The sequence below is a fragment of the Pan troglodytes genome, chromosome 17 (genome assembly GCF_028858775.2).
Source record: "Pan troglodytes isolate AG18354 chromosome 17, NHGRI_mPanTro3-v2.0_pri, whole genome shotgun sequence".
Lineage (NCBI taxonomy): Eukaryota > Metazoa > Chordata > Mammalia > Primates > Hominidae > Pan > Pan troglodytes.
This window is the reverse complement of record NC_072415.2, coordinates 34,205,467-34,232,273: the sequence shown is the minus strand read 5'-3', so window position 1 is coordinate 34,232,273 and position 26,807 is coordinate 34,205,467. Positions and strand designations below refer to the sequence as shown.

The following is a 26,807-nucleotide window of genomic DNA, read 5'->3' as shown; positions in this document are numbered from 1 at the left end:
AGGCCTGGTGGCAACAGGGAAACTGCAGCTTCTGGTGGCTGTCATGTTGGACACCTGATGGTGGGATAACTACCTGAATGTTCACTAAGGGTTAAGGTTTCAGATACTCATGGGCATTCTAGATATTCAAGTCTACATAGACAGCAGTGGACTTTCAGTCCACATTCAGTGGATGGTTCTTAGATGAGAAAAGAAATTGTGGGCTGGGTGCAGTGGCACAGGCCAAGATAGAGAATCACTTAAGCCCAGGAGTTTGAGATCAGCCAGGGCAACAAAGCGAGTCCCCAACTCTTTAAAAAAAATTGCGATGAATGGCTTTATTCCTTGGTTTGAAACATTTTATTAGTAGTTTCTTTCTTTGTAGTGTAGCTGAAAGGAATATAAAGATCATTTTATTATAATGATCTAATTAGTATTGCTGTCATTTTTAGGAGGTTTTCTCAATTTTTAAATTACAGATATTTCTGGAGTTGTGCTATTTTGCCTGGGTGTTAGAGCCACCGGGAAAATATTTTGCTATAAAAAAATATTTTTGGGCTGGGCATGGTGGCTCACGCCTGTAATCCTAGCACTTTGGGAGACCAAGGCAGGTGGATCGCTTGAGCCCAGGATTCAAGACCAGCATGGGCAATGTGGGGAAACCCCGCCTCTACAAAAAAATACAAAAATTAGCTGGGCATGGTGGTGTGTGCACCTGTAGTCTCAGCTACTCGGGAGGCTGAGTTGAGAGGATCACCTGAGCCTGGGAGGTCAAGGCTGCAGTGAGCTGATTGTGCCACTGCACTCCAGCAGTGCAGGAAATATCTATATATGTATTTCAAAAATACATATTTCAGAAATATATATATTTCAAAAATATATATTTTTCAAATATATTTCAAATAGATATCTATTTGAAATAAATATATTTCAAAAAAGTATATATATATTTTTGACATAGGGTCTCACTCTGTCACACAGGCCGGAGTGCAATGGTGTAATCATGGCTCACTGTAGCTTTGACCTCCCTGGCTTAAGCAATCCTTCCACCTCGGCTTCCTGAGTAACTGACTACAGGTGCATGCCACCACGCCCAGCTAATTTTTGTATTTTTGTAAAGATGGGGTCTTAATAGGTTGCCCAGGCTGGTCTCAAACTCCTGGGCTCAAGCGATCCACCTGGCTTGGCCTCCCAAAGTGCTGGGATTACAGACATGAGCCACCATGCCCGGCCTGTACTTCATTTTTATTAACTCATTTCCACGAGAAGGTAAGAGAAGGTGCCAGTCTCCTCCCCACCCCTGCCATTCCTTTCTAAAGTTATAAAAGATTATAAGGGAAAAGCAGTGAAAATGCTTGTTAGTATTTTAGAATTTATCCTCTAGGTATTGCTTGTTTGGTTAAGTCTAAAGTTTCATAGTCAGAAAATCTTTAGAGTGTGGTTGGGCTGCACAACTAGACTAGTTCTGATGCATGTAATGTCAATTGCTTTGAACATGTAGTGTCAAATTGCTTTGAATATGTAGTATTAATTGCTTTGAACATGAGAGAATGTCCAAATTGCTTTAAGAATATGTTTTAGTCAAATGCCTGTCTTAAAACTGATACCTGTGGGCTTTAGGCACAAGGCAACGTGAGTTGTTGATTTTTCCTTTTCTTGGTGAAATTTAACTGGCTCTGTTCCTTTCTCTTTCTTAAAAACAATAAAACAATCTCTATGACTGTATTGACCCCGTGACCCATTTTTTTTTCTCTCCTACCATCCTGTCTTATAGGAAGAGTCCTCTCTCCTCCTCAGGTACCTACAAATCTGTCCCTTTTCTTATTCTGGAAATTGGCAGTCATCAGATAGGAGCTCTCCCCCTGGCTCCCTGCCCCTTAACCATCCTCATCATGATCCTTGCCGTCTTTCCTGCCCGCCAGCCTTGGTGCAGTCCCTTCTTGGTCTTCAGGGCCATCCTTCTCTTGGGCTTCTCTTCTTCCTCAGCTCCTCAGCACCAAGGTTTGCCTCTCTTCCTGGCTCTTGCCTTACAATCTTTAAACATGCTCAGGTGTCTAATATCCTAAAAGTGAAGCTGTTACTTTCTCTTCAGAAGGAAGTTGCTTTAAAGGAGTCTGGTGCAGTCTCCTTTTTATCCCCCATTCACTCCTCTGTTTACCAAAACCTATGTTTTTGCCTGTCTGAATTCCACTGGAGATACTCTTGGAGCTCGTCAGTGGCCTTCTTCTATTTGCCAAAGCAGCTGGTGTTTTCAGGCCTTGTCTTTCTTGCCCTTTCTTTCGTACCCATCCCATTCCCTGAAACACATTTCTCCCTTGGTTTCAGTTGCTGCCACCCTCTTCTGTGTCCCCTCTCCACCCTTGGTCGTTTTTTGCCAGCTCCTCTTCCCTGGCCTCCTTTGCCTTAAATAAATGTTGCTTTTCTCCCATTGAGGGTTCTCACTTATTCCTTTGATTTAAATGACCACTTATATGATGATAACTCCCACTATTTAAATTATTTTATTATTTATTTATTTTTAGAGACAGGATCTCCTTCTGTTACCAAGGTTGGAATACAGTGGTGCAATTATAGCTCACAGCAGCCTCGAACTCCTGGGCTCAGGCAGTCTTCCTGCCTCAGCCCCCTACGTAGCTGGTATTTAAATTCTAACCTACAGGCCGGGTGCGGTGGCTCACGCCTGTAATCACAGCACTTTGGGAGGCCGGGGCGGGCGGATCATGAGGTCAGGAGATAGAGACCATCCTGGCTAACATGGTGAAACCCTGTCTCTACTAAAAATACAAAAAATTAGCCGGGTGTGGTGGCGGGCGCCTGTAGTCCCAGCTACTTGGGAGGCTGAGGCAGGAGAATGGCGTGAACCCAGGAGGTGGAGCTTGCAGTGAGTCGAGATTGTGCCACTGCACTCCAGCCTGGCCAACAGAGCAAGACTCCATCTTAAAAAAAAAAAAAAATTCTAACCTACAACTGCTTTCTTGTACTTAAACTGTTATTAATTAACTACTTTCTTTTTCTTTCTTTTTTCTTTTTTTTTTTTTTTCCGAGACAGAGTTTCACTCTTGTCGGCGAGGCTGGGGTGCAATGGCGCATTCTCGGCTCACTGCAACCTCTGCCTGCCTCCCAGGTTCAAGCGATTCTCCTGCCTCAGCCTCTCAAGTAGCTGGGATTACAGGGGCCCACCACCATGCTTGGCTAATTTTTGTATTTTTAGTAGAGACGGGGTTTCACCATGTGGGCCACGCTGGTCTGGAACTCCTGACCTCAGGTGATCCGCCCATCTCGGCCTCGCAAAGTGCTGGGATTACAGGCATGAACCACCCGCCCCCGGCCCTTTTGTTTGTTTGTTTCTGAGACAGGGTCTTGCTCTGTCACCCAGGCTGGAGTGCTGTGGCATGATCTCAGCTCACTGTAACCTCCACCTCCCGGGTTCAAGTGATTCTTGTGCCTCAGCCTCCCAAGTCGCTGGGACTACAGGCATGTGCCACCACCCGTGGCTAATTTTTGTATTTTTAGTAGAGACAGGGTTTCCCCATGTTGGCCAGGCTGGCCTCCAACTCCTGACCTCAACTGATCTGCCCACCTTGGCCTCCCAAAGTGCTGGGATTACAGGTGTGAGATACCACGCCCAGCCTGCTAGTTTCTTATTGAACATCTTCATCTCTGTTTCCCACAGGAATCTCAAATTCACCACAACCAAATAGAGTCACATCTTTACTCATGTTGTTTATTTTCTATCCCATATATTGGTTAATCTCCCTGTTATGTATCTGGTGTCCAAGGAATTTTGTTCACCCCTGTGATCTTGGTGAACTTCTTATTCAAGTACCAGTTTACATTTTTCTTTCTCTGTGTCTAATCACTAATGTTGGCAGAGAGCTAGCCACTCCCCTTCTCCTCTGTGCAGCCATTGTTCCGTGTACATTGCTGTACTTGACACATGTTGTGGTTGTCGTTTGCATGTTTGCCCTGTTCTGGAGGGCAGGGACCATATTATCCATCATGGTACCTCCAGTGCCTATAACAGCCCCTATTATCAGTAGATACTCAAGAAACATTTGTTGAGTCAATTTTAGTTTCAATCCCAGCATTTATGAGTAACTATTATGGTTTATATATTATAATGGACTGTTTAAGTAGATAATAGATTATTTATTCATTTTTTGAGACGGAGTCTTGCCCTGTCACCAGGCTGGAGTGCAGTGGCACGATCTCAGCTCACTGCAACCCCCGCCTCCCAGGTTCAAGCAATTCTCTTGCCTCAGCTTCCCGAGTAGCTGGGACTACAGGCGAGTCACCATGTCCAGCTCATTTTTGTATTTTTAGTAGAGATGGAGTTTCACCATGTTGGGCAGGATCATCTTGATCTCTTGACCTCGTGATCTGCCTGTGTTGACCTCCCAAAGTGCTGGGATTACAGGCGTGAGCCAAGGCACCCGGCCCAATAGATTTATTTTTATCCTTTTCATATTTATTGTACAGAACTTGAGAATTTTTTTAATCTTTTTTTTCTGTAAGCCCAATATAGTAAGAATCCAAGGAAAATGTTATAAAAAACTTCTTGTATGTTTTGAAGATACTTCAAATGTTTTTTGATTCATTCTTTAAAGGCATGAAAAGAATATTAAACCTTTTGTGTAATATGCCAGCAAGTCTAGACCATCACTCCTTGTTTAATGTACATGATTGAAAATATATTTAAAAATCCCCTGTGATAAATGCCTTATTAATTAGACATGAAGCTTTTTTGGTTTTATCTTTAATAACTTATTTTCCAGTTATAAAATGCCTTTATATTGTAGGAAATTTGGAAAATACAAATAACCAAAGAAGACATTTAAAACCATTCATAATTTCACCACAAGGTGTAACCACTGCTGACATCCTGATATCTTTTCCCTCTGTTTCTCTGCCGATATTTAGCAAATATATATAGAGCTTAATCTATATAAGTACCATCTGTCCTAACAATATATTGCAATTTCATAGTTTTATAAATTATTTAAACATTTTTTTCTTTTTCTTTCATTTACTATTTTTTTTGAAACAGGATCTCACTCTCGCCCAGGCTAAAGTGCAGTGGCGTGATCTCAGCTTACTGCAGTCTCAACTTCCTGAGCTCAGGTGATCCTTCCACCTCAGCCTCTCAGGTAGCGGAGACTACAGGCGTGCACCACCATGCCTGGCTTAATTTTTGTATTTTTGTAGAGATGGGGTTTTACCATGTTGCCCAGGCTGGTCTTGATCTCCTGGACTCGAGATCCACCCACCTCGGCCTCCCAAAGTGCTGAGCCGTTGCCCCCAGCTTCTTCTATAATATATTTTTATTAAAAAAATTTTTTTTGAGACGGGGTTTCTGTTACACAGGCTGGAGTGCAGTGGCATGATCTTGGCTAACTGCAGCCTCGACCTCCTGGGCTTAAGTGATCCTCCTACCTCAGCCTCTCCAATGGCTGGGACTACAGGCTCACACCACTATGCCCAGCAAATTTTTTTTTTTTTTTTTTTTTGAGACGGAGTCTCACTCTGTTGCCCAGGCTAGAGTGCGGTGGCACAATCTCAGCTCACTGCAAGCTCCGCCTCCTGGGTTCACGCCCTTTTCCTGCCTCAGACTCCTGAGTAGCTGGGACTACAGGCGCCCGCCACCACGCCTGGCTGAATTTTTTTTTTTTTTTTTAGTAGAGACGGGGTTTCACCATGTTAGCCAGGATGGTCTCGAACTCCTGACCTCGTGATCCACTTGCCTTGGCCTCCCAAAGTGCTGGGATTACAGGTGTGAGCCACTGCGCCCAGCCTCATGCCTAGCTGATTTTTTGTATTTTTATAGATATAGGGTCTCACCATGTTGCCAGGCTGGGTCTTCTGTAATATTTTTAATGGTTTCATAGTATTAGGTGAATGAACCTTTATTGACGGATCTTTAATTTTTTGTTCTTTCTTTCTTTCTTTTTTTGAGGTGGAGTCTCCCTCTGTTGCCCAGTCTGGAGTGCAGTGGTGTGATCTCTACTCACTGCAACCTCTGCCTCCTGGGTTCAAGCGATTCTCCTGCCTCAGCCTCCTGAGTAGCTGGTTTTACAGGCACCCACCACCACGCCTGCCTAATTTTTGTATTTTTAGTAGAGATGGAGTTTTTTTGCCATGTTGGCCAGGCTGGGCTCGAACTACTGACTTCAAGTGATCTGCCCTCCTCGGCCTCCCAAAGTGCTGGGATTACAAGAGTGAGCAACTGTGCCTGGTCCTGATTTTTTTTCTTTATAAATAATGCTACAATGAATATAAATATTGCTAACATTTAAAAAATATTAGATATTTTAACAGGTGAATGAATGCAGAGGGGATTAATATAAAAGCTGATTAGCAAACTGAAGAAAGGGCATTACAATCACTGTTAGATGAAGTTCCCCCAGAAATTTACTCTGAAAATAAGATTCTGAGTCATGACAGAGATTCTTTACTTGGCCAAACTTTAATCAGACTTCTGAACCTTCTGTTAGGTCCATCTGTGCACTTCCTTGTAAAATCCGGTTTTAGCAAGAACCCTCCACCCTTGATATGTGATCAGGTTCCTCATCCTCCACCATCCCCCAGGTGGTGTCTGACCACCCTGGCTTGTCTTCAGCAACAACCCTGTTAGTTTGGTTTACCCAGAATCCCCTTTGCCCCTGATGTTTCCTCTGAGTACTTTTCCACCCACTGACCCTGACCCTGCTCCTTGGCTATAATCCCACTTGTCCTTGCTGTATTCAGAGTTGAGCTCAAGCTCTCTTCCCCACTGCAGGACTCTCTTGCAGTGGTCCTTGTAACTACCACGGGGGTCCTGAATAAAGTCTTCCCTTTTATGCTTTAACGAGTATCACTGAATAATTTTTTCTTTAAACAGCCTGAGCCTGGGTTTGGTTTCCTGCAGAGTTTATAAGAGCTTTTTCCTTTTTCTTTTCTTTCTTTTTTTTTTTTTTTTGAGATGGAATTTTGCTCTTATTGCCCAGGCTGGAGTGAAGTGGCACAATCTCAGCTCACTGCAACCTCCGCCTCCTGAGTTCAAGTGATTCTCCTGCCTTGGCCTCCCAAGTAGCTGGGATTACAGGCATGTGCCACCATGCCTGGCTAATTTTTGCATTAGTAGAGACGGGGTTTCACCATGTTGATCAGGCTGGTCTCGAACTCCTGACCTCAGGTGATAGACCCACCTCAGTCTCCCAAAGTGTGGGATTACAGGCGTGAGCCACCGCGCCCAGCCTGTAAGAGCTCTTTCAAAGGGAAGCTACTGAGCGAGGCCTTGTGCGAGCACTGGAAACAGGCCTTAGCCAGGCTGGTGGCTTGGTAGGGCTGTAGTAGGGACCAGATGTGGGATCCTGGATCCAGGAATTTGTTGGGGGATTAGGCTGCTCTTCACTTTCTGCCTCTGAGCTCACAGGTATTTCTGAGGTGTGGGTGAAAGGAGAACACTTCTGAGGGGTGGAATTAGGACCCTCAGCTGGACATGCAGCAAAACATCCTTAGCGTGTGGGCCAGATAAACTAAATATGGATAAGAGCTAGGCCAGGCCCACAGCTAGATATCAGGGGTTTCCCCTCACTCTGGGGATTCCTTTGCTAGTTTTCTGTTTCTAATGTCTTTGCTAATGTCTTCCTCTTCCTTGGTTTTTTAATTTTGGTGAGCTACACCCCTGGTGGCTTCCTGAGAAGTGTTGCATGGGAAATAAATTTACATACTGGTATATTTTAAAATGTCCTTATTCTACTCCTACTTTTGATTGGCTGGTTATAGAATTGGGGGTTGGAAATAATTTTCCTCCGGAACTTTTAGGTATTGCTTTGTTGTCTTTTGGATGCTTATGTTGTGATAGAGAAGTCAAAATCATTCTGATTCCTGCTCTTTTGTTTATTACCTGATATCTTTTGTTACCAAAGTTCTAAAATTTCATGATGATGTGCTTTCATAGGTTCTATTTTGTCTGTAGATCAGAAATCTTCCAGAATTGTTGGGCTCTCATTAGGCCTTTCAATGCTGTAAGACTTCCTTAAATTCTTTTTTTTAAGAAGGTGTCTTGCTCTGTTTCCCAGGCTGGAGTGCAGTGGCGTGATCTCAGCTCACTGCAACCTCTGCCTCCCGGGTTCAAGCGATTCTCCTGCCTCAGCCTCCCGATATAGCTGGGACTACAGGCCTCCCCTACCACACCTGGCTAAATTTTTTTTTTTTTTTTTTTTTTTTAGTAGAGATGAGGTTTCACCGTATTAGGCTGGTCTCAAACTACTGGCCTCAAGTGATCCTACCACCTTGGCCTGCCAAATAAATTCTTTATTTTCTCTGTCTCTCTGTTTTCTTTTTTTAGAACTTCTGTTTCAATGTTTGACCTCCTGGACCAGTTCTCTTAACATCCTTTTTTTTTTTGAGACCAAGTCTCACTCTGTCACCCAGGCTGGAGTGCAGTGGCATGATCTCAGCTTACTGCAACCTCCACCTCCCAGGTTCAAGCGATTCTCCTGCCTCAGCCTCCTGAGTAGATGGGGTTACAGGTGTGCACCAGCAGACCCAACTAATTTTTGTGTTTTTAGTAGAGTTGTGGTTTCACCATGTTGTCCAGGCTGGTCTTGAACTCCTGGGCTCAAGTGGTCCACCCGCCTCAGCCTCTCAAAGTGCTGGAATTACAGGCATGAGCCACTGTGCCTGGCCAACATTCATCTTTTATCTCCCATTTTCTTAACATTTTATTTTCTAGGAGATATTCTCAACTTATTTTCCAACTCTTTTATTGAAGTTTTAATTTTTGCTATTTTTATTTCCAAAGTTCTTTTTCTCAAGCTTTATTTTTTTTTAATAGCATCTTGTTTTTGTTACAGGACAGAATGTCATTTATTATCTAAGGATATTAGTTATTATTTTTTTAACATTTTCCTTGATACCTTGTTTTCTCTAGGTTGCTTTTCTTCCCTGTTTGGTTTTGGTCTTTGTCTTTCATGTTTAAGAGTGGGGAGCTAGAAAGTTGATTGAAAACTGAGAGAGTGGGTGGGCCCTGTTGACTGCTAACTTCATTGTAAGGTTTGCCTGGCTTGACCACTTGCTGGGACCTCCTGGTGTCTCTCTTGTACTTTAGGGAATATAACCAGCTAAGTCTCATAGAGGGTAAAGCCTGGCTTGCCAGCATAAGAAATGCCGATTAGGGCAAGAGGGCTGGAGACAAGCTGTTTGCTCTGCTCTGTTTTGAAACCATGCCTTCAAAACCCATCCAGTCACCAGCCTATACAGCCCATCTCTTTTAGCCTCACTGGAAGATGTATTTAACCAGTCCCCTGTTGATGACATGGAGTGGTTTCTAATTTTTCCACTATTACAAATAATGTAATCTTTATAAGCATGGTTTCAAAATAATCTTGTATAAGATGACAGCAAAAGTGAGGGGAAAAATAAACATTGAAATTAAAAAAAACCTTGTGTAAATGTTTTTGCAGGATAGATTTCTAGAAATAGAGTTGCTAGACAAAGTAAATGGTATATATGAATTTTGAAGTTTATTTGATATTGCCAAATTGCTGATCTCCACCTGTAACATATGAAAAGTTGTATGCATTTATATTCATTTTAGCAGTCTACAGGAGTGCTATTTCCTGCCCATGCCAGCATTGTTTCTTGTCTTTTTTTATTTTTGCTAATTCAATGGGCATGAAAAATATCACGTGTGTTTGAATGATTTTTATTTATTTGATTATTAGTAAGAATGACATACTTCTGGGAATTGCTATTTGTAATATTTGCTCATTTTGACATAAATGCTTGAAATTTGGTTGTAATTTTCTATATTTGGTTTGGGGCTTGATAAGAAAATGTGACAGAAAAAATAAATTTGTTTACATATAGCCACTTCAGGGCATTTATCTATAATGAGTTTCTATTCAAAATGATTTTTTGCACAGTTTTGAATGTGTTAGTTTACATGTTAGTCTTACTCTATTCCTATATGAATGGTCGTATAGGAAATAAAGTCATACTTTGACTTTATCTCTAATTTTGTTTTTTCCTTTTATGTCTAATTTTTAATGTAATAACTATTTGCATAATACTATGTATTTGACAGAATGCTTTCACATACATAATCTTACAACAAACAGCTTATGAGGTTGGTTGTATTTTGCAGATGAAGAAACTAAGGCCTTAAGAAGTTAAGAGATTTGCCCAAGTGTCTCCTGTACTGCTTCAATAATAATAGAAGGGCAAGGGGTCTCAGGCTCAAGTTCTCACCCTGCAACGGATTTATTCAGTTGTTGTGTCTGTCTTATCAGCTGCAAAATGAGGATTCTTTCCCCTTTCTGTATTAGCAGGTGATATCTAAAAGCTAATTATGTTCTTAGATAATAGCAATGTTATTATTTTCTTAATTTAGAAATGAACACAGAAGCGGAGCAACAGCTTCTCCATCATGCCAGAAATGGCAATGCTGAAGAAGTAAGACAACTATTAGAGACCATGGCGAGGAATGAAGTGATTGCTGACATTAATTGCAAAGGTAAACTTTGAATGGATTTTGTAGCTTTCTGAGTCTGCACTACTCTTAGCATTTATTTAATGCTAACCTTTCTTATCTATCATGTAATTAATCTCTAGCTCTCATGCTAGGAAGAACCCCACAGATTGGAGGAAATGTCTCTCCTAGCCCTCTCTGAGTCAGAGAAAGTGACATAAGAATTTTAAATTCTTAAAATTGTTATGGATCCCAAATATTACAAGCCACAAGGGTGGCTCTAGCCCACAGGATACATCCTATTGAGAGGTGACAGCGTGCTGGCAGTCCTCACAGCCCTCGCTCGCTCTTGGCGCCTCCTCTGCCTGGGCTCCCACTTTGGCGGCACTTGAGGAGCCCTTCAGCCCATCGCTGCACTGTGGGAGCCCCTTTCTGGGCTGGCCAAGGCCGAAGCCGGCTCCCTCAGCTTGCAGGGAGGTGTGGAGGGAGAGGCGCTAGCGGGAACCAGGACTGCGCGCGGCGCTTGCGGGCCAGCTGGAGTTCCATGTGGGCGTGGGCGTGGGCGTGGGCTTGGCGGGCCCCGCACTGGGAGCAGCCGGCCGGCCCGGCCGGCCCTGCCAGCCCGGGCAATGAGGGGCTTAGCACCCGGGCCAGCGGCTGCGGAGGGTGTACTGGGTCCCCCAGCAGTGCCAGCCCACCGGCGCTGCATTGGATTTCTCACCGGGCCTTAGCTGACTTCCTGCGGGGCAGGGCTCAGGACCTGCAGCCGGCCATGCTTGAGCCTCCCACCCCCTCCATGGGCTCCTGTGCGGCCCGAGCCTCCTCGATGAGCACCGCCCCCTGCTCCACAGCGCCCAGTCCCATCGACCACCCAAGGGCTGAGGAGTGCGGGCGCATGGCGCGGGACTGGCAGGCAGCTCCACCTGCAGCCCTGGTGCGGGATCCACTGGGTGAAGCCAGCTGGGCTCCTGAGTCTGGTGGGGACGTAGAGAACCTTTATGTCTAGCCCAGGGATTGTAAATACACCAATCAGCACTCTGTATCTAGCTCAAGGTTTATAAACACACCAATCAGCACCCTGCGTCTATCTCAGGGTTTGTGAATGCACCAATCAATACTCTGTATCTAGGTACTCTGGTGGGGCCTCGGAGAACCTTTGTGTCCACACTCTGTATCTAGCTAATCTGGTGAGGATGTGGAGAACCTTTGTGTCTAACTCAGGGATTATAAAGGTACCAATCAGCACCCTGTCAAAACAGACCACTCAGCTCTACCAATCAGCAGGATATGGGTGGGGCCAGACAAGAGAATAAAAGCAGGCTGCCAGAGCCAGCAGTGGCAACCCGCTGGAGTCCCCTTCCACAGTGTGGAAGCTTTGTTCTTTCGCTCTTTGCAATAAATCTTGCTACTGCTCACTCTTTGGGTCCACACTGCTTTTATGAGCTGTAACACTCACTGCGAAGGTCTGCAGCTTCACTCCTAAAGCCAGGGAGACCACGAGCCCACCGGAAGGAACAAACAACTCCAGAGGTGCTGCCTTAAGAGCTGTAACACTCACCGCGAGGGTCCACGGCTTCATTCTTGAAGTCAGTGAGACCAAGAACCCACCAATTCCAGATACATTATGATAATTTTTTTTTCTTCTCGAAGACATTGCAGTTGACCCAGCAGGTTTGAGTGTTTACCGTGTGTCCTGGAGATAATGATGAAGAGACACATGGGATCCCTGCCCTTATTGAGCTTAGTCTAGTAGATGAACAGATCAGACTAGTCTGCATTACAAAATAGGTACCAGGATGTGGAAGTGCAGGTGTCATGGGAGAGGTGTGGAACTGGAACTTGAAGGATTTGCTTTTTGGAGGAGACAATTCTAAGATGAAATGTGAAAGAGTAGGAGTTAACCAGGTGACGATAGAGAAGAAAAAATGGTTCAAGGAAGAAGAAACAACATAGCAGCCAAGTCATAATATGCCATGTGTAGCAAAGTGGCCAATACATCACAACCTTGTATCAAATGTGCAGAAAAATAAAACGTGTTCTCTAAAATGGCTCTGGTATTGTAATAAACCTCTTCATGTTCTGGGAGGTATGGGGAGAGTAAACGTTAGTCTTTGGGTACCTCTATCTTTTTTTTTTTTTTTTTTTTTTTGAGACAGGGTTTTGTTCTGTTGCCCAGGCTGGAGTGCAGTGGCATGCTCACAGTTCATGGCAGCCTCAGACTTCTGGGCTCAAGCCTTTGTCCCACCTCAGCCTCCAGAGTAGTTGGGACTACAAGCACATGCCACCACGCCTGGCTAATTTTTGTATTTTTTGTAGAAACGGGATCTTGCTATGTTCCCCAGGCTGGTCTTGAACTCCTGGTCTCAAGCGATCCTCTCATCTCAGCCTCCCAAAGTGTTGGGATTACAGGTGTGATCCATTGCATCTAGCCATACTTTTTTTAGTAGCCTTTTTGATAAAGTCTTGATCTCCCTTCCCCTGTATTTCCTCTAACTTGGTGTTTGAGTGTAGAGGTGAGACTTGCTGTGTGTTCGTGTGGTGGAGAGGCAGGTTTTCCTCGAATCTATGACTTGGCTTTGGGTCCTCAGCCACCCTTGTCTTCCTGGTGCTCCTTAAGCATTGGAAGCTGACGTGAAACTTAGGTAGAAAGTCAAACTCAGGTCTCTCAGTGTGTCGTGTGGCATAGGTAAGGCCCCTTGGCTGTATCAGGAGACTCTCATGTTGGCTTGTGTTACCCTCTGTCACATCTTCATCTGGCACCTGGCCTAGGCTTGCTGGTTCAATGCAGACACACTCCTGTTCCCTTCTTGGGAGAGTGGCATGTGGGAGCCAATGACATGGGGGAACCTAGAGCAGCTCTGGTTAGCCAAAATGCAGCCTTCCCTCAGGACACCTTACTGAGTCTGCTTTGATGTGGCATCTGGCAGGGGAGTGCTAAGATGGGCGATCTAGAGGGGGTCTTTTCCTGCATCCCGGAAGCAGCTGGCCTGTTCTCTGTGTCTCCTCAATGTATCCCACTTTCCGCGTTTAAGATCCAGAGCCACGTGTCTCAGCTTTTGTCTTTTTTTCTTCCACAGTTCCTCAGTCCCAGAAAGGGCTGGCTTCAGATGGATATTTTATTCTTTTTGCTACTTCCTCCTCCTGTACCAGGGCAGCAAACCTCATGACCTCACCCTCAGTGGGGAAGAAATAGCATCTTTGCAATAGGGAAGAAACTGTGATCTGAGGATCTGGGTTGTCTAGAAACTGAGTTGGTAAAAGGAATTTTAAAATATCTTTGTTATGGAGAATGAGCTGAGGAAAAAAATATTTAAAAAATAAAAAAATGTATAAAATTTCCCCCCACTCTTCAGCAAAGACTGGCTCTTTATCTTTACCTCAGGATTCTATTTTGAATGCCAAAACATTTGATCATCCTCAGTGACCCTTTTCTGTCTCCCCTTCCCACCTCCGACCACGTTTGCCTCAGGCTAATTAGGAGAAAGTCATCTACTTGGAAATGTAAAGCTGAGAAATATGTTAATTTTTTTTTCAATTTTCACCTCATTATACCTGTCAGTCAGACTTTATCTTAAGGGCAGTTTGAAGGGTTGATGCAGAAGGTGACATAGTCAGATGATATGCAGTTCTTAAGGGAGTGGGGAGGGGTGGGCAAGACCAGGCGTGAATAGTGTTTCCATGTGGGGGGTTCCTTCCCGGCATTTCTTGGTTTTCTTTCCTTTCTTTCCTGTTTTTCCAAATAATGACAAATTGGGAAAATGGTATAAATTACTATAATTCTCCTGCAAGAATTAAAGGTTAACAGTCAACATAGAGATGTTACTGTTTGGAAGGAATTCACTGATGTCAAGTTGAAAGTGAGGGAAAGAAGGGCTGATGTGAGTGGAAAGTGAAGGTTAGTGTTTTTAGGGTCTGGGAGAGGAGGATAGAATTAGTTTTGCTTGTAGCTGGTGTTGTGTTACAAGTATGTGTTCATGGTCCTGTCTTGCTTGTGTGAGTCATTCTTGCAAATAAAATAAATATTAATACATATGTGCATAACATACTTTTTGTAAATTCTGTGAGTGATGTTCCAAGAAATAATAAATTTTGGAAGCAACCTAAGTACTTATATTGGCAGTCTCAACACACAATTCTGTGTAGTGCTGTCACTTTACTAGGAGGTCCAAATGTGAAGTTATTCGAATATTCCCCAGTAATACCTGCTGGTATTTTAGTGTTTTAATATTATGTATAGTGTACTGTTCTTTGTAAATACTCCAAAGCTTGACATTTCTTATTCATTGAACACATCCTTTTAGATATCTATAAGTAGTTAAAGAGTATAAAACCTGTTTGAAGTATTTTAAGAGTAAATGTAGGATCTTGGAAATTTTTTTCTTTTTTTGAGACATAGTCTTGCTCTGTTGCCCATGCTGGAGTGCAGGGTGCAATCTTGGCTCACTGCAACCTCCACCTCCTCTTGGGTTCAAGCGATTCTTGTGCCTCAGCCTCCCAAGTAGCTGGGACTACAGGCGCCCACCATCACACCAGGCTAATTTTTGTATTTTTAGTAGAGACAGGGTTTCACCATGTTGGCCAGGCTGGTCTCCAACTCCTGACCTCAAGTGATCTGCCCACTTTGGCCTCCCAAGGTGCTGGGATTAGAGGTGTGAGCTGCAGTGCCTGACTGGATCTTGGAAATTTTGATTTCTTGATCCAGAATCCTATTTGGAAATACTAGATGTGAGGACACCAGTCACAAGCTGTCATAGTAAGTAAGAGGAGACAGTGTGGTTTGGATGGGGGCAGACGCAGTGGCAATGGAGAAAACTAGATGTAATGAATATTTAGGAGTTGGAGTCAGTCGAGCTAATTGAGTGTGGGGTGAAAAGGAGAAAGCAGGAAGGTGCTGCTGCTGTTGAGTGAGGAGGTGAATGAGGGGCCATCCATTGTGAATACACATGTGGGAGGGGCCTGGTGGTTCCTGCGAGTGTGTGTATGGAGGACGACAGGTGAGTTCAGCTTTGTGCTTTCTGAGCATTGAGGAACCCTTGCCCAGCCCAATGGAGATGTCTAGTGGACACTTTGGAGATGGAAATATGGATTTTGAAGTCAACAGCACAGAAACAATGGAAGCAGTGGAAGAGGGCCATGAAATACCTCTTTTTTTCTTTTTCTTTTTCTTTTTTTTTTTTTTTTGCGACAGCATCTTGCTCTGTCACCCCGGCTGGAGTGCAGTGGTGTGATCATGGCTTACTGCAGCCTTGAACTCCTCGGCTCAAGTGATCCTCCCACCTCAGCCTATGGAGTAGCTGGGATTACAGGTGTGCGCCACCACGCCTGGCTGATTTTTGTATTTTTTGTAGAAATAGGGTTTCACTACTTGCCCAGGCTCATCTTGAACTCCTGACCTCAATCAGTCTATCTGCCTTGGCCTCCCAAAGTGCTGGGATTACAAGTGTGAGCCACCATGCCCGGCTGAAGTACCATTTTTGAAGTTACCAGTAATGGAATAGTTGGGAAAAATAAATTTTCCAAAGGATATGGAAAAGTAGTGCCAGAGAAATGAGAGGACCCACAGGGTACAGGGCTGTGGCAGCTAGGGAAGAATGTGGCCGTGCTGTCCTGTGATGCAGTGATGGCAGAAACCTGCCCCTGGGACCCAGTGACAGCATTTCTTGATAAAAATTGAGGACAGTGTTCATGACCTGGTGGGAGATGAGCCTCATCTGCAATGAGTGGGGGTTGACAGGAAGGAATGTTAGGTAGAAAGAGCCAGTGAAGGGTAGAATGGGGAGAGTGAGGGGCACAGTAGCTGCCAGGGAGCACAGAGTAGGGAGGGTTTCATTTGTGTTTCCTCGTTAGATGGGAGACACCAGAGTTCTTACTCCTTCCCATCAGCAACTAAAGGGGGAGAGGTGGAAGATAGGCAAAAAAGGAGGGCCTGAGAAGCAGGAAGGGATGGGCTCCAGGATCCAGAGAGAACGGTTAGTCTTAGACCTCGGGAGGAAAGTTTAGCAGAGTGCCTGTAGATATAGGTGGGATGGTTGATTTGGTGCTGGAAGCCCAGGGAATTCTATGAAAGCTTCTGTTTTCTCTGTGAAGCTGAATATGTCATTTGCTAAGGTAGAGTTGTCTGGGTAAAAGGCTTGAGGAGACTAGTGAAGGACTGAATTGAATTACTTTTTGTTGGAATATATGAGAGATGCTTGGACAGGGCCTTATAGAAGTGCCTTCAGCTAGTGTGAGATCCTGAGTTTATGGTGTGTAAATCCACAGGGCTCTGTTGTTTTTCTTCGTTGGTTAGCGACCTGGGTGTGGTTATGGAGAAACTGGGCTCGTGTACTTCTCAGGCTTTGGAGGTTTTTTAGGCTGCTGTGACAGATATTATAGTGAAGCCAGAATTTTCAGGATATGATAAAGGTTGAAGTGAGGGATTAAAGAATAGACACTGAATTTATTGAAGGAAGTGAAGATGGAGGGTATTTACGTATACATGAAAGTCATTAGGCCTGGTGCAGTGGCTCACCCCTGTAATCCCACCACTTTGGGAGGCTGAGGTTAGAGGATCACTTGAGCTCAGGAGTTTGAGACCAGCCTGGGCAACATGGCAAAACCCCATCCCTACAAAAGAATCCAAATATTAGCCAGGTGTGGTGGCGCATGCCTGTGGTCCCAGCTACTCAGGAGGCTGAGGTGGGAGAGTTGCTTGAGCCCAGGAGGTAAAGGCTGCAGTGAGCTGTGATTGTGCCACTGCACTATAGCCTGGGTGATAGAGGGATACCCTTTCTTGAAAAAAGAAAATGATTAGAGCTGGGGGCTGGATAAGTTGAAAAGAAAGTCTGGGGGATAGCTGTGTGGACAGGCTGGAAAGTTGGGAGTGCTTGGGAAAGTGGCTTTCTGTGTTCTGAGTCCAGGGGTGATGATGGCGCCCAGGCTGTGGCTCTGGCAGTGGGTCCCTGACCTTAAACAGAGGCACAGTTTGTGAGAAATGAGGGAAGCTGAGAAACTGAGAGACCAGGGTGCTGAATAGGCAGTTGACCCCCTGGGGATGGTGGCAGGATTTGCAACGGGGTGAAAGAATATGCTGCCCAAAGTTATTTGGTGAGGGGCAGGCCACTGGGAGGCTGGCAGATGGCAGCAGAGAAGGCATGCACAAGAGCTTTGGCTTAATGACAGAAGCCTCAAAGAAGGAGCTGTGATGTGAGTGGAGAAGTCATCAACTAAAGGCAGTAGTGGGTTTTTTGTTGTTGTTTTGAGACAGTGTCTCGCTTTGTTGTCCAGGCTGGAATGCAGTGGTGCAGTCATGGATCATTGAAGCCTTGACCTCTTGGGCTCTGGTGATCCTCCGCCTTAGCCTCTGGAGTAGCTGAGACTGCAGGTGTGCACCACCAGGCCTGGCTAATTTTTTAATTCTCTGTAGAGACGGGGTTTCTCTGTGTTGCCCAGTCTGGTCTTGAACTCCTGGGCTCAAGCAGTCCGCCATCCTTGGCCTCCTAAAATGCTGGCATTACAGGCATGAGCCACCATGCTCGGCCAGCAGTGGGAGTTTTGATGTGGAGGTTCACACGACTTCTGTTCAGTGAGGGACAGGGGGCATGGGGGACCCCACCTGAAGAATAAGAGGGAGATCCTTATCAGGATGAGCTAGGTTTCACTAAGAACAGAAAGCAAAAGATAGGTTCAGTGAAAGAGACTGAGGCTCTGGGATTTATTGACTGTGTAATTAGGGGTTCCACAGGACACACACTTGAGAGGAAACAGATGTAGGAGTTTGGGTAAATGGCAAACAATCCCAGGGACACTGCTGGCAGCTGCAGTCCCTTGGAGGGTTGTTAGAGGCCTGTTGTGGGTGTGCTGAGGTTGTTGGCTGAGGTTTCTGTGGGTTCAGATCCTGGAATCCAGGAGCTGAGGGCAGTGTATCATGTAAGTGAGGTACTGCTATCTACAGTAGCTGTGAAACCATCGCTCTTTCCCTGCAGTGGCCCCTGGAATAACATGTTCTTGGGCTGTAACAGCCCCATCAAGGCAGGTGACTTTGGGATTTGATAGGGCTGTATTCGCTACAGTCTGATTGGGAATTTTGGGAAGCTTTTGGGCTTCCTCAGCTCTAAATAGTGCTCTGAATATCTTTTTTGCTAAATTGAATCTGTAGTTTTAGTTTTTGCAAACTCAGTTGTTTATTTCTTTCCTCAGCTCTACTGCTAAGATCTGACACTTCATTGCCTTTAACTTCGGTCCTCTCTTTCACCTTGGCAACCCAATATCCTCATTAACTGAGACTATCTGAAGTCAAAGACTCCACGTTCAGGCACTAATACTTTCCAAATCATATTAGTCCATTTTCACACTGCTATAAAGAACTACCTGAGACTGGGTAATTTATGAAGAAAAGAGACTTAATTGACTCACAGTTACTCAGGCTTACCAGGAAGCTTGACAGGGAGGCCTCAGGAAACAACCACACACTTTCAGAGAGTTCCTGAGAACTCACTCACTGTCACGAGAATAGCAAGGGGGAAATCTGCCCCTATGATCCAATCACCTCCCACCAGGCCCCTGCTCCAATTCAACATGAGATATGGGTGGGGACAAATCCAAACCACATCACAGGTGCTGCAGGAACTATCCTTTACTGACTCTTGATGTGGTACAGGTGTACAGAGAGTTCCTGTGAGCTGCCTTCAGCTCCTCCATCCACCCTCCTGATACAGGTTTTCAAAGAGAGTTGCTTGTCTTGAACTATGTCAAGAAAACCCCTCTTGACCTGATGATGGCAAGATGATTAAAGACTCGGAGCCCTAGAGTCAAGAAGCTGCTAGAGATCATCTAGCTTGAATGTAACCCCTGTCCTGTCTCCCTCTATCCTTTTAGAGGTGAGGACATCGAGTCAGAAGGTGGCACCAGATCTGCACCTTGTGAGTTCTCGTCCTTTACACCCATTACACTTCTTGGTCACATATCTTGCCTCTCACTTATCAGCAATGCATTGCAAAGGAGATTATTAAGGTAGCTTGTTATGGAGAAGTTAATTTCGTTGTAAAATTACCTAAATATGACCTAAAAATACCTTATATTTTTCCATTTTTAGGAAGAAGTAAGTCTAACTTGGGCTGGACACCTCTACATCTGGCATGCTATTTTGGACACAGACAAGTGGTCCAGGATCTGTTGAAGGTCTATTTATGACTTTAATTTTTAATGACTACAATAAATATTATTGTTATGGAAATTTTAAGATGAAAGTCTTAGAAAAGCCACCTGAGCCATAGTGACTTATTTAAAGCAATAGTTCATCATTCAAGACACTTAATTGTTCTTTATTAAATAAATGCATGAATTAGGTTAGCCTGATTAATTAAAATTGTATGTTTAATCATTAGATTTTTTTATTACTAGCTTTTAAAAATTATAAAAGTGGGCATATTAATGAAGATTTTATTTTCAGTTTTATGAGTGTGACAGTTGAAAAAATAACCAAAGCACACCCTAAATAATTAAAAAATAATGTCAATACACAAATAAAAATTTAAAAAAAAGAAAAAAACAATGTCACAATCTCTTACCACTGTATTTAAAGAGAATTGAGAGCTCATATTTCCTAATTCTATGATGAATAACTTCTCACATTCTGATAGTTCTGAAATTTGCTTGCATCTTACAATTCATCTGTACATTTAAATAATGGCATCTTTTTTCCTCAAAACTTATTAAATTGATAATGGAGGAAATGTGGTATTTCGTTCAGAGATCATTCTCCTTTTTTCAATGTGACTGCTTCTAAAGTAGAGTGAAGGTGTATGGATTTTTTTTTTTTTTTTAATCAAGACAAGGCCTCACTTTGTCACCCAGGCTGGAGTGCAGTGGCGTAATCTCGGCTCACTGCAGCCTTGACCTCCCAGGTTCAAGCGATCCTCCTGCCTCAGTCCCCCAAATACTGGAGCTATAGGCACGTGCCTCCACACCTGGCTAATGTTTTTCTATTTTTTGTAGAGACGGACTTTCACCATGTTGCCCAGGCTGGTCTCAAACTCCTGAGCACAAGCAATCCGCCCACGTCAGCCTCCCAAAGTGCTAGGATTACAGGTGTGAGCCACTGCGCCTGGCCAAGGTGTATAGATTTTTAGTGAAAAGTACCTTTTTACTTCTTATTTTTCTACCTATCAGGTAGATTTTTACCTTTCAGAAAACCTACCATATATACACTACTATATGTGTGTGTGTATACACACACACATATATATGTGTACATATATATATATATATAAGATGGAGTCTCGCTATAGTGCCAGACTGGCCTTGAACTCCTGGGCTCAGATGATTCTCCTGCCTCAGCCTCCCAAGTAGCTGGGACTATGGGCTCAAACCACCGTGGTGGCTTTTTATTGTTACTTTAAATTTAATTTATTGTTAGTACTGACACCTAAACAATATTAACAATTTTAATTTTTTAAGGCCTTAATATATTTTGAAGGAATGATTGTCACCATTGTATATTTCTTGGTATTTAAAGTGGTCATGTTTACTAGGCTGGTGCAGAAGTGAATGTGTTGAATGACATGGGAGACACGCCGCTTCATCGAGCTGCCTTTACAGGACGAAAGGTGAAAATCATTCTGTGTTCAATGTTTGTAAGTGAGGTATTTGGAGGAGTAGTTATCATTGTTTTCTCTGTTATAACCATCTGACCAGCAACCGAAGAAAGCCACACAAAAAAATGTATATACCAGCACTTTGGGTCAAAAGGCCACAGGATCTTTGAGTCTGACGGTGAGGTCCAGTACTAAGGTCATGGAGACCCCCACTCTGTGGTATCCCTGTGAGGAGATTATTCCGTTTCTGCTTGTGTACTCCAGCAATGGGGAACTCCTGATTATTCTTTTTTTAAAAAAAAAATAGCTTTATTGAGGTATAACTTACTTTGCATAAACTTCACCTGTGGTATTGTGAAATATATATTTGGTCTTTGACCTTGTACACTAAAGATGTACAAAAAGATGGCTGGCAACCCCTAGGTGGCTTCAGGATGGGGGCTGGTCACCAGAAAGACCAAGGCAGGACTAGGGGGTTGGGACTTTCAGCCGAACTTTGCAGCCTCCAGGGAGGGTAGAGGGGCTGAAGGGGAAATTGCTCGCTAATGGCCAGTGGTTTCATCAATCATGCCTATTTAATGGAACCTCCATAAAAACCTGAAAGGACAGGGTTCTAGGAGCTCCTGGGTAGCTGAACACGTGGAGGTTCTTGAATGATCACACCCCAGGGAGGGCATGGGTGCTCTGTGCCCTTCCTCCATGCCTTGCCCTATGTATCTCTTCATCTGTATCCTTTGTAATATCCTTTATAATAAAGCAGTAAACATGTTTTCCTGAGTTTTGTGGGCTGCTCTAGCAAATTAATGGAACCCAAACAGGGAGTCATGGGAACCCTAATTTAAAGACCATCAGTCAGAAGTTCTGGAGGTCTGGACCTGCAGCTGGTGTCTGAGGGGTGGGGAGAAGTGCTGGGACTGAGCCCTCACCTGTGGGATTGATGCTATCTCTGGGTAGATAGTGTTGGAATTGAATTGAAGGACACATAGCTTGTGTTTGCTGCAGAACTAATTGCTTGCTTGGTGGTGGGGAGAACTGCCCCCACCCATATTTGGTCACAGAAGTCTTTAGTGTTACTTGCTGTAGTAGGAGAGCAGAGGAAAAGCATAATTTGATCACATATTGTAAGTGTGCATTTTAGTGATTTTTATACATTTACAAAATTGTGCAACATCACCAAAATCCAGTTTTAGAACATTTCTGTCACCCCAGAAGTTTCTTCATGCCTGTTTATATTCATTCCCTTCCCCTTTCCCATGCCCCAGGGTACCACTGAATTGTTTCCTTTCTCTAGCTATTAGACACTTGCCTTTCCTAAACTTTTTTTTTTTTTTTTTTTTTTTTTTTGAGACCAAGTCTTGCTCTGTCGCCCAGGTTGGAGTGCAGTGGTGTGATATTGATTCACTGCAACTTCTGTCTCCCGGGTTCAAGCAATTCTCCTGCCTCAGCCTCCCAAGTAGCTGGGATTACAGGCACCCGCCACCATGCCCAGCTAATTTTGGATTTTTAGTAGAGATGGGGTTTCACCATGTTGGCCAGGCTGGTCTCGAACTCCTGACCTTAGAGGATCCACCCACCTCAGCCTCCCAAAATGCTAGGATTACAAGCGTGAGCCACCGCACTCGGCCTAAACATTTCTTGTAAACAGTATCATACAAACTTTTGTGTCTGGCTTCTTTAATTTAGCATAATGTCGTTGAGGTTCATCCATGCTGTAGCATGTATCAGTAGTTTGGTCTTTTTTATGGCTGAATATTCCACTGTATGGATACACCACCTTTTGTTATCTTTTCAAGTTTTATTGAAAAGACTATCTTTTTGCATTGTATTGCCTAGATACCTTTGTTGGAAATCAGTTGACAATAATTTAAATGTTTCTGGATTTTTTTTTTTTTTTTTTTTTTTTTGAGACAGGGTCTTGCTCTTTCACCCAGGCTGCAGGGCAGTGGCACAGTCTCAGCTCACTGCAGCCTCCGCCTCCCAAGCTCAGGTGATCTTCCCATCTCAGCCTCCTGAGAAGCTGGAACTACAGGTGTGTGCCACCATACCTGGCTAATTTCTTGTATTTTTAGTAGAGACGGGGTTTCTCCATGTTGCCCAGGCTGGTCTCAAACTCCTAGGCCACCCACCTCGGTCTCTCAGAGTGTCGGGATTACAGGCATGAGCCACCATTCCTGGCCTGATGTTTTCAACATAGAGATCTTGCAGTCCTTTTCTTAAATGTATTAAGCAGCCTGGCTTTAATCTGTGGAATCTGGAGTGAGTCTGGCCACCTAATATCTCTGCTGAGTTAAAATAAATAAATAAATAAAAAATAAATTGTTTGTTTGTTTTAGAGACAAGTCTCACTATATTTCCTAGGCTGGACTTGAACTCCTGAGCTCAAGTGATCTTCCTACCTCAGCCTCTTGAGTAGCTGGGACTGTAGGCATGCACAACTGTGCCTGGCTTTCAGCATAGTATTTTAGGATTCATGCCTGCATCTGTGTAGCCTAGTGGTGAGCCTGTATTTGAGCAGCAGTGGGCTCCATTACTCAATCCCCTTAGGCTTCTGTGCTCTGCCCTGGATCTATGTGTAGGCTGGAGAGTGCTTTCAGAGTCCAGGCATTTCTCACTTCTTCCTCTGCTCTGACTTTTGCAAGGCCCCCTCGCCTTTCTCCTGCAGATGTGTCGAGTTTCCCAGCAGCCTGGGGTACCTGGGAAGCTCACCTACTCCTACTCCAGTTCTTTTGTTTTCAGGGTTGTCTCATTAAGTTTTAGGCTGTTTTGCCATTTGCCTGTGTGGTAGGCAGAATCATGGCCCTCCAAAGACATCCACATCCTAATCCCCCAAAACTTGTAAGTATGTTAGATTACACAGCAAGGGGAAGTTAAAGTTGCAGATGGAGTTGAGATTGCTCATCAGCTAACCTTAAGGTAGGAAAATTATTTTGGATTATCTCGGTAGGCCCATTGTAATCACAGGTGTCCTTAGAAGTGTAAGAGAGGCTGGACACAGTGGCTCACGCCTGTAATCTCAGCACTTTGGGAGGCCAAGGTGGAAGGATCACTTGAGCACGGGAGTTTGCGACCAGCCTGGGCAACATAGGGAGAACCCCATCTCTAAAAAAAAAATTGCCTGGTGTGGTGGTGTGCATCTGTAGTCCCAACTGCTCGGGAGGCTGAGGTTGGAGGATCACTTGAGCTGGGGAGGTCGAGGCTGAAGTGAGCCATGATTTCACCAGTGCACTCTAGCCTGGGTGACACAGGGAGACCCTATAAGAAAGAAAGAAAGATAGAAAGGAAGGAAGGAAGGGAAAAGAAAAGAAATAGCTGGACGTGGTGGCATACTCCTGTAATCCCAGCTACTCGGGAGGCTGAGGCAGGAGAATCACTTGAACCCAGCAGGCGGAGGTTGCAGTGAGCCAAGATTGTGCCACTGCATTCCAGCCTGGACAACACAGCGAGATTCCATCTCAAAAAAAAAAAAAAAAAAAGGAAAAGAAAAAAAGAAAAAGAAAGAAGTGTAGTAAGAGGGAAATGTGCTTATGAGAGATTCGTCAGAGAGATACGGTGTTTCTGCCTTAGAAACTGCAGGAAAGGGGGCTGTGAGCCAAGGAATGTGGACAGTCTCTAGCAACGGGAAAAGCAAGGAAATGAATTCTCTCCTAGAGCCCTTGCAACACCTTGATTTTTCCCAACAAGACCTATTCTGGACTTCTCAAATACAGAACTGTGAGGTAACACATTTCTTTCTGTTGTTTTAAGCCACCGAGTTTGTGGTCATTTGTTATAGCAGCGGTAGAAAGCTAGACACTCTAATAGAAAAAGCAGCCTCATGCTAGCAAGCATGTAGGTGTTCTCATTTGTTTTCTGCTGTATTTGCTACTTTTACTGGGTTTTTGCCTTTTGTTTTAAATCAAGTCATTTCCCTCTGGCAGCAAAACTGCTGGGTTTCACTGCCAGGCCTGCCCTGGTCAGACTTGTTTGGGGAGGTGGGGAGGACTAATAGCCTGTGGCGAGAAAGCGAAAGACTCCCAGTGTTCTTCCTCCAAGTTCCTGCCATTCCTCTGGAGTAACTGCCTCTCAGTTTGTTTCTTTAATGGATATCCAGCACCACAAAATGGTTAGTTTTGACAATTTTGTCCAGCTTTATGCTCATTTTTTCAGGATAACAGTTGTCTTATCCTTTCATAGCTAAAAGTTGCTTTACCCCATATTAATTTTTTTGTTTATTTAAATGATATGCAAAATTAACTATGACATAGAGTGTGTTTCTTGTATATTCTAGTTGTTGACCATAGTCCAACATGATACCTAAAGGTTATTTCGTAAGCACATGATTGGAAGCTTTATGTGAATTTATCACGAGTTAAAGAACGAATTTATTATTATATTGTTTCACACTTTTCATTATTCTAATGACTAGATTTAACTAACTTTTAATACGTTACCATGAGTCAATTCTGTATGTGCTAAGCATGTTTGAATTAGTACATTTTATACCACTCTTGTCTATTTGTTCATAAATTGATACTTGTGAACCAGATATGGAGTCTTAAGCTGAGAAAAAAGAACCTTTTTATAATAAACAATAAAGGTTGTGGTTAATTTCTATGCTTGACTTTGTGGGGTTTCAAATATGAGCTGCAGATGGCTCGATTTGCCTGACTACGTGAACTACTTGCTGTTGTTTTTTTTTATGGTCTTGTATTGCTCATTCTTTTCTATATACCTAAGAAAATTCTATTGTCATCTATTTCTACATGGCCCAGATCTACCCATTCAAAGTGCTACTCAAATGTAATATCCATAAATTCTTTCCTAACATCTTGCAGCTGGAAGGAAACTATACTCTTCCAGGATTCCTGGGCACAGTACAGCACTTTCATTCGTCTTCTACCTTGTATTAGTGTTATTTTTGTCTATGTCTTTTTTTTTTTTTTTTTTTTTTTTTTTTTTTTGAGATGGAGTCTTCCATTGTCACCCAGGCTGGAGTGCAGTGGCACGATCTCACTTCACTGCAATCTCCGCCTCTCGGGTTCAAGTGATTCTCCTGCCTCAGCCTCCTGAGTAGCTGGAATTACAGGCGTGTGCCACCATAGTGTGTATTTTTAGTAGAGGCAGGGTTTCACCATGTTGGTTGGCCAGTCTGGTCTCGAACTCCTGACCTCAAGTGCTCTCAATCCCAAAGTGCTGGGGTTATAGGAGGGAGCCACTGCACCCAGTCTGTAGTCTCTGTCTTAACTCTGCTACTAAGTTGCATTAATCTTGCTAGCAAGGAATTATCATGTCTTGTTTTTTGTGTCCCCATGAGCACAAGGTAAGTTTTACCTCCCATCTCTGTAATTACCTAGATCAAATAAGTTCATTTATCTATGTTCAGCTCTTTACATATTTGGCCATTTCTGCTATTTTCTTGAACTATGAACATGAGACCATGCTAAATTGGGCCTTAGTTTGACATGAGCATCAGCGTATATACAGTAAGTCCTCACTTAATGTCAATGATAGATTTTTGGAAACTAACTTTTGGATAAACGATGTATAAGGAAACCAACTTCACCATAGGCCAATGCATATAAACAAGAGTTAAGTTCCTACAGAATAATTATAGTCACAAAAAAAATCACTGCCAGGCATAGTGGCACATGTCTGTAATGCCAGCACTTTGGGGCGCTGAGGCAGGTGGACTGCTTGAGCCCAGGAGTTCAAGACCAGCTTGGGCAACATAGGGAGACCTCACTTCTACAAAATCAAAAATTAGCCAGATGTGGTAGCATGCATCTGTAGTCCCAGCTACTCGGGAGGCTGAAATGGGAGGA

At 43.8% G+C, this 26,807-nt stretch overlaps 1 protein-coding gene across 3 annotated transcripts in view; it reads left to right on the top strand.

Annotated features, from left to right (window-relative positions):
- Positions 1–26,807, top strand: part of OSBPL1A (oxysterol binding protein like 1A) — a 233,095-nt gene that overhangs the window by 9,933 nt on the left and 196,355 nt on the right. For all 3 annotated transcript variants that reach the window (XM_009433810.5, XM_063796042.1, XM_054672214.2), the window contains exons 2-4: positions 10,355–10,477; positions 19,506–19,591; positions 20,944–21,018. In XM_009433810.5, coding sequence (XP_009432085.4) covers positions 10,357–10,477; positions 19,506–19,591; positions 20,944–21,018 — 282 coding nt within the window. In that variant the 5' untranslated portion in view covers positions 10,355–10,356. The remainder of the gene's footprint in view (positions 1–10,354; positions 10,478–19,505; positions 19,592–20,943; positions 21,019–26,807) is intronic.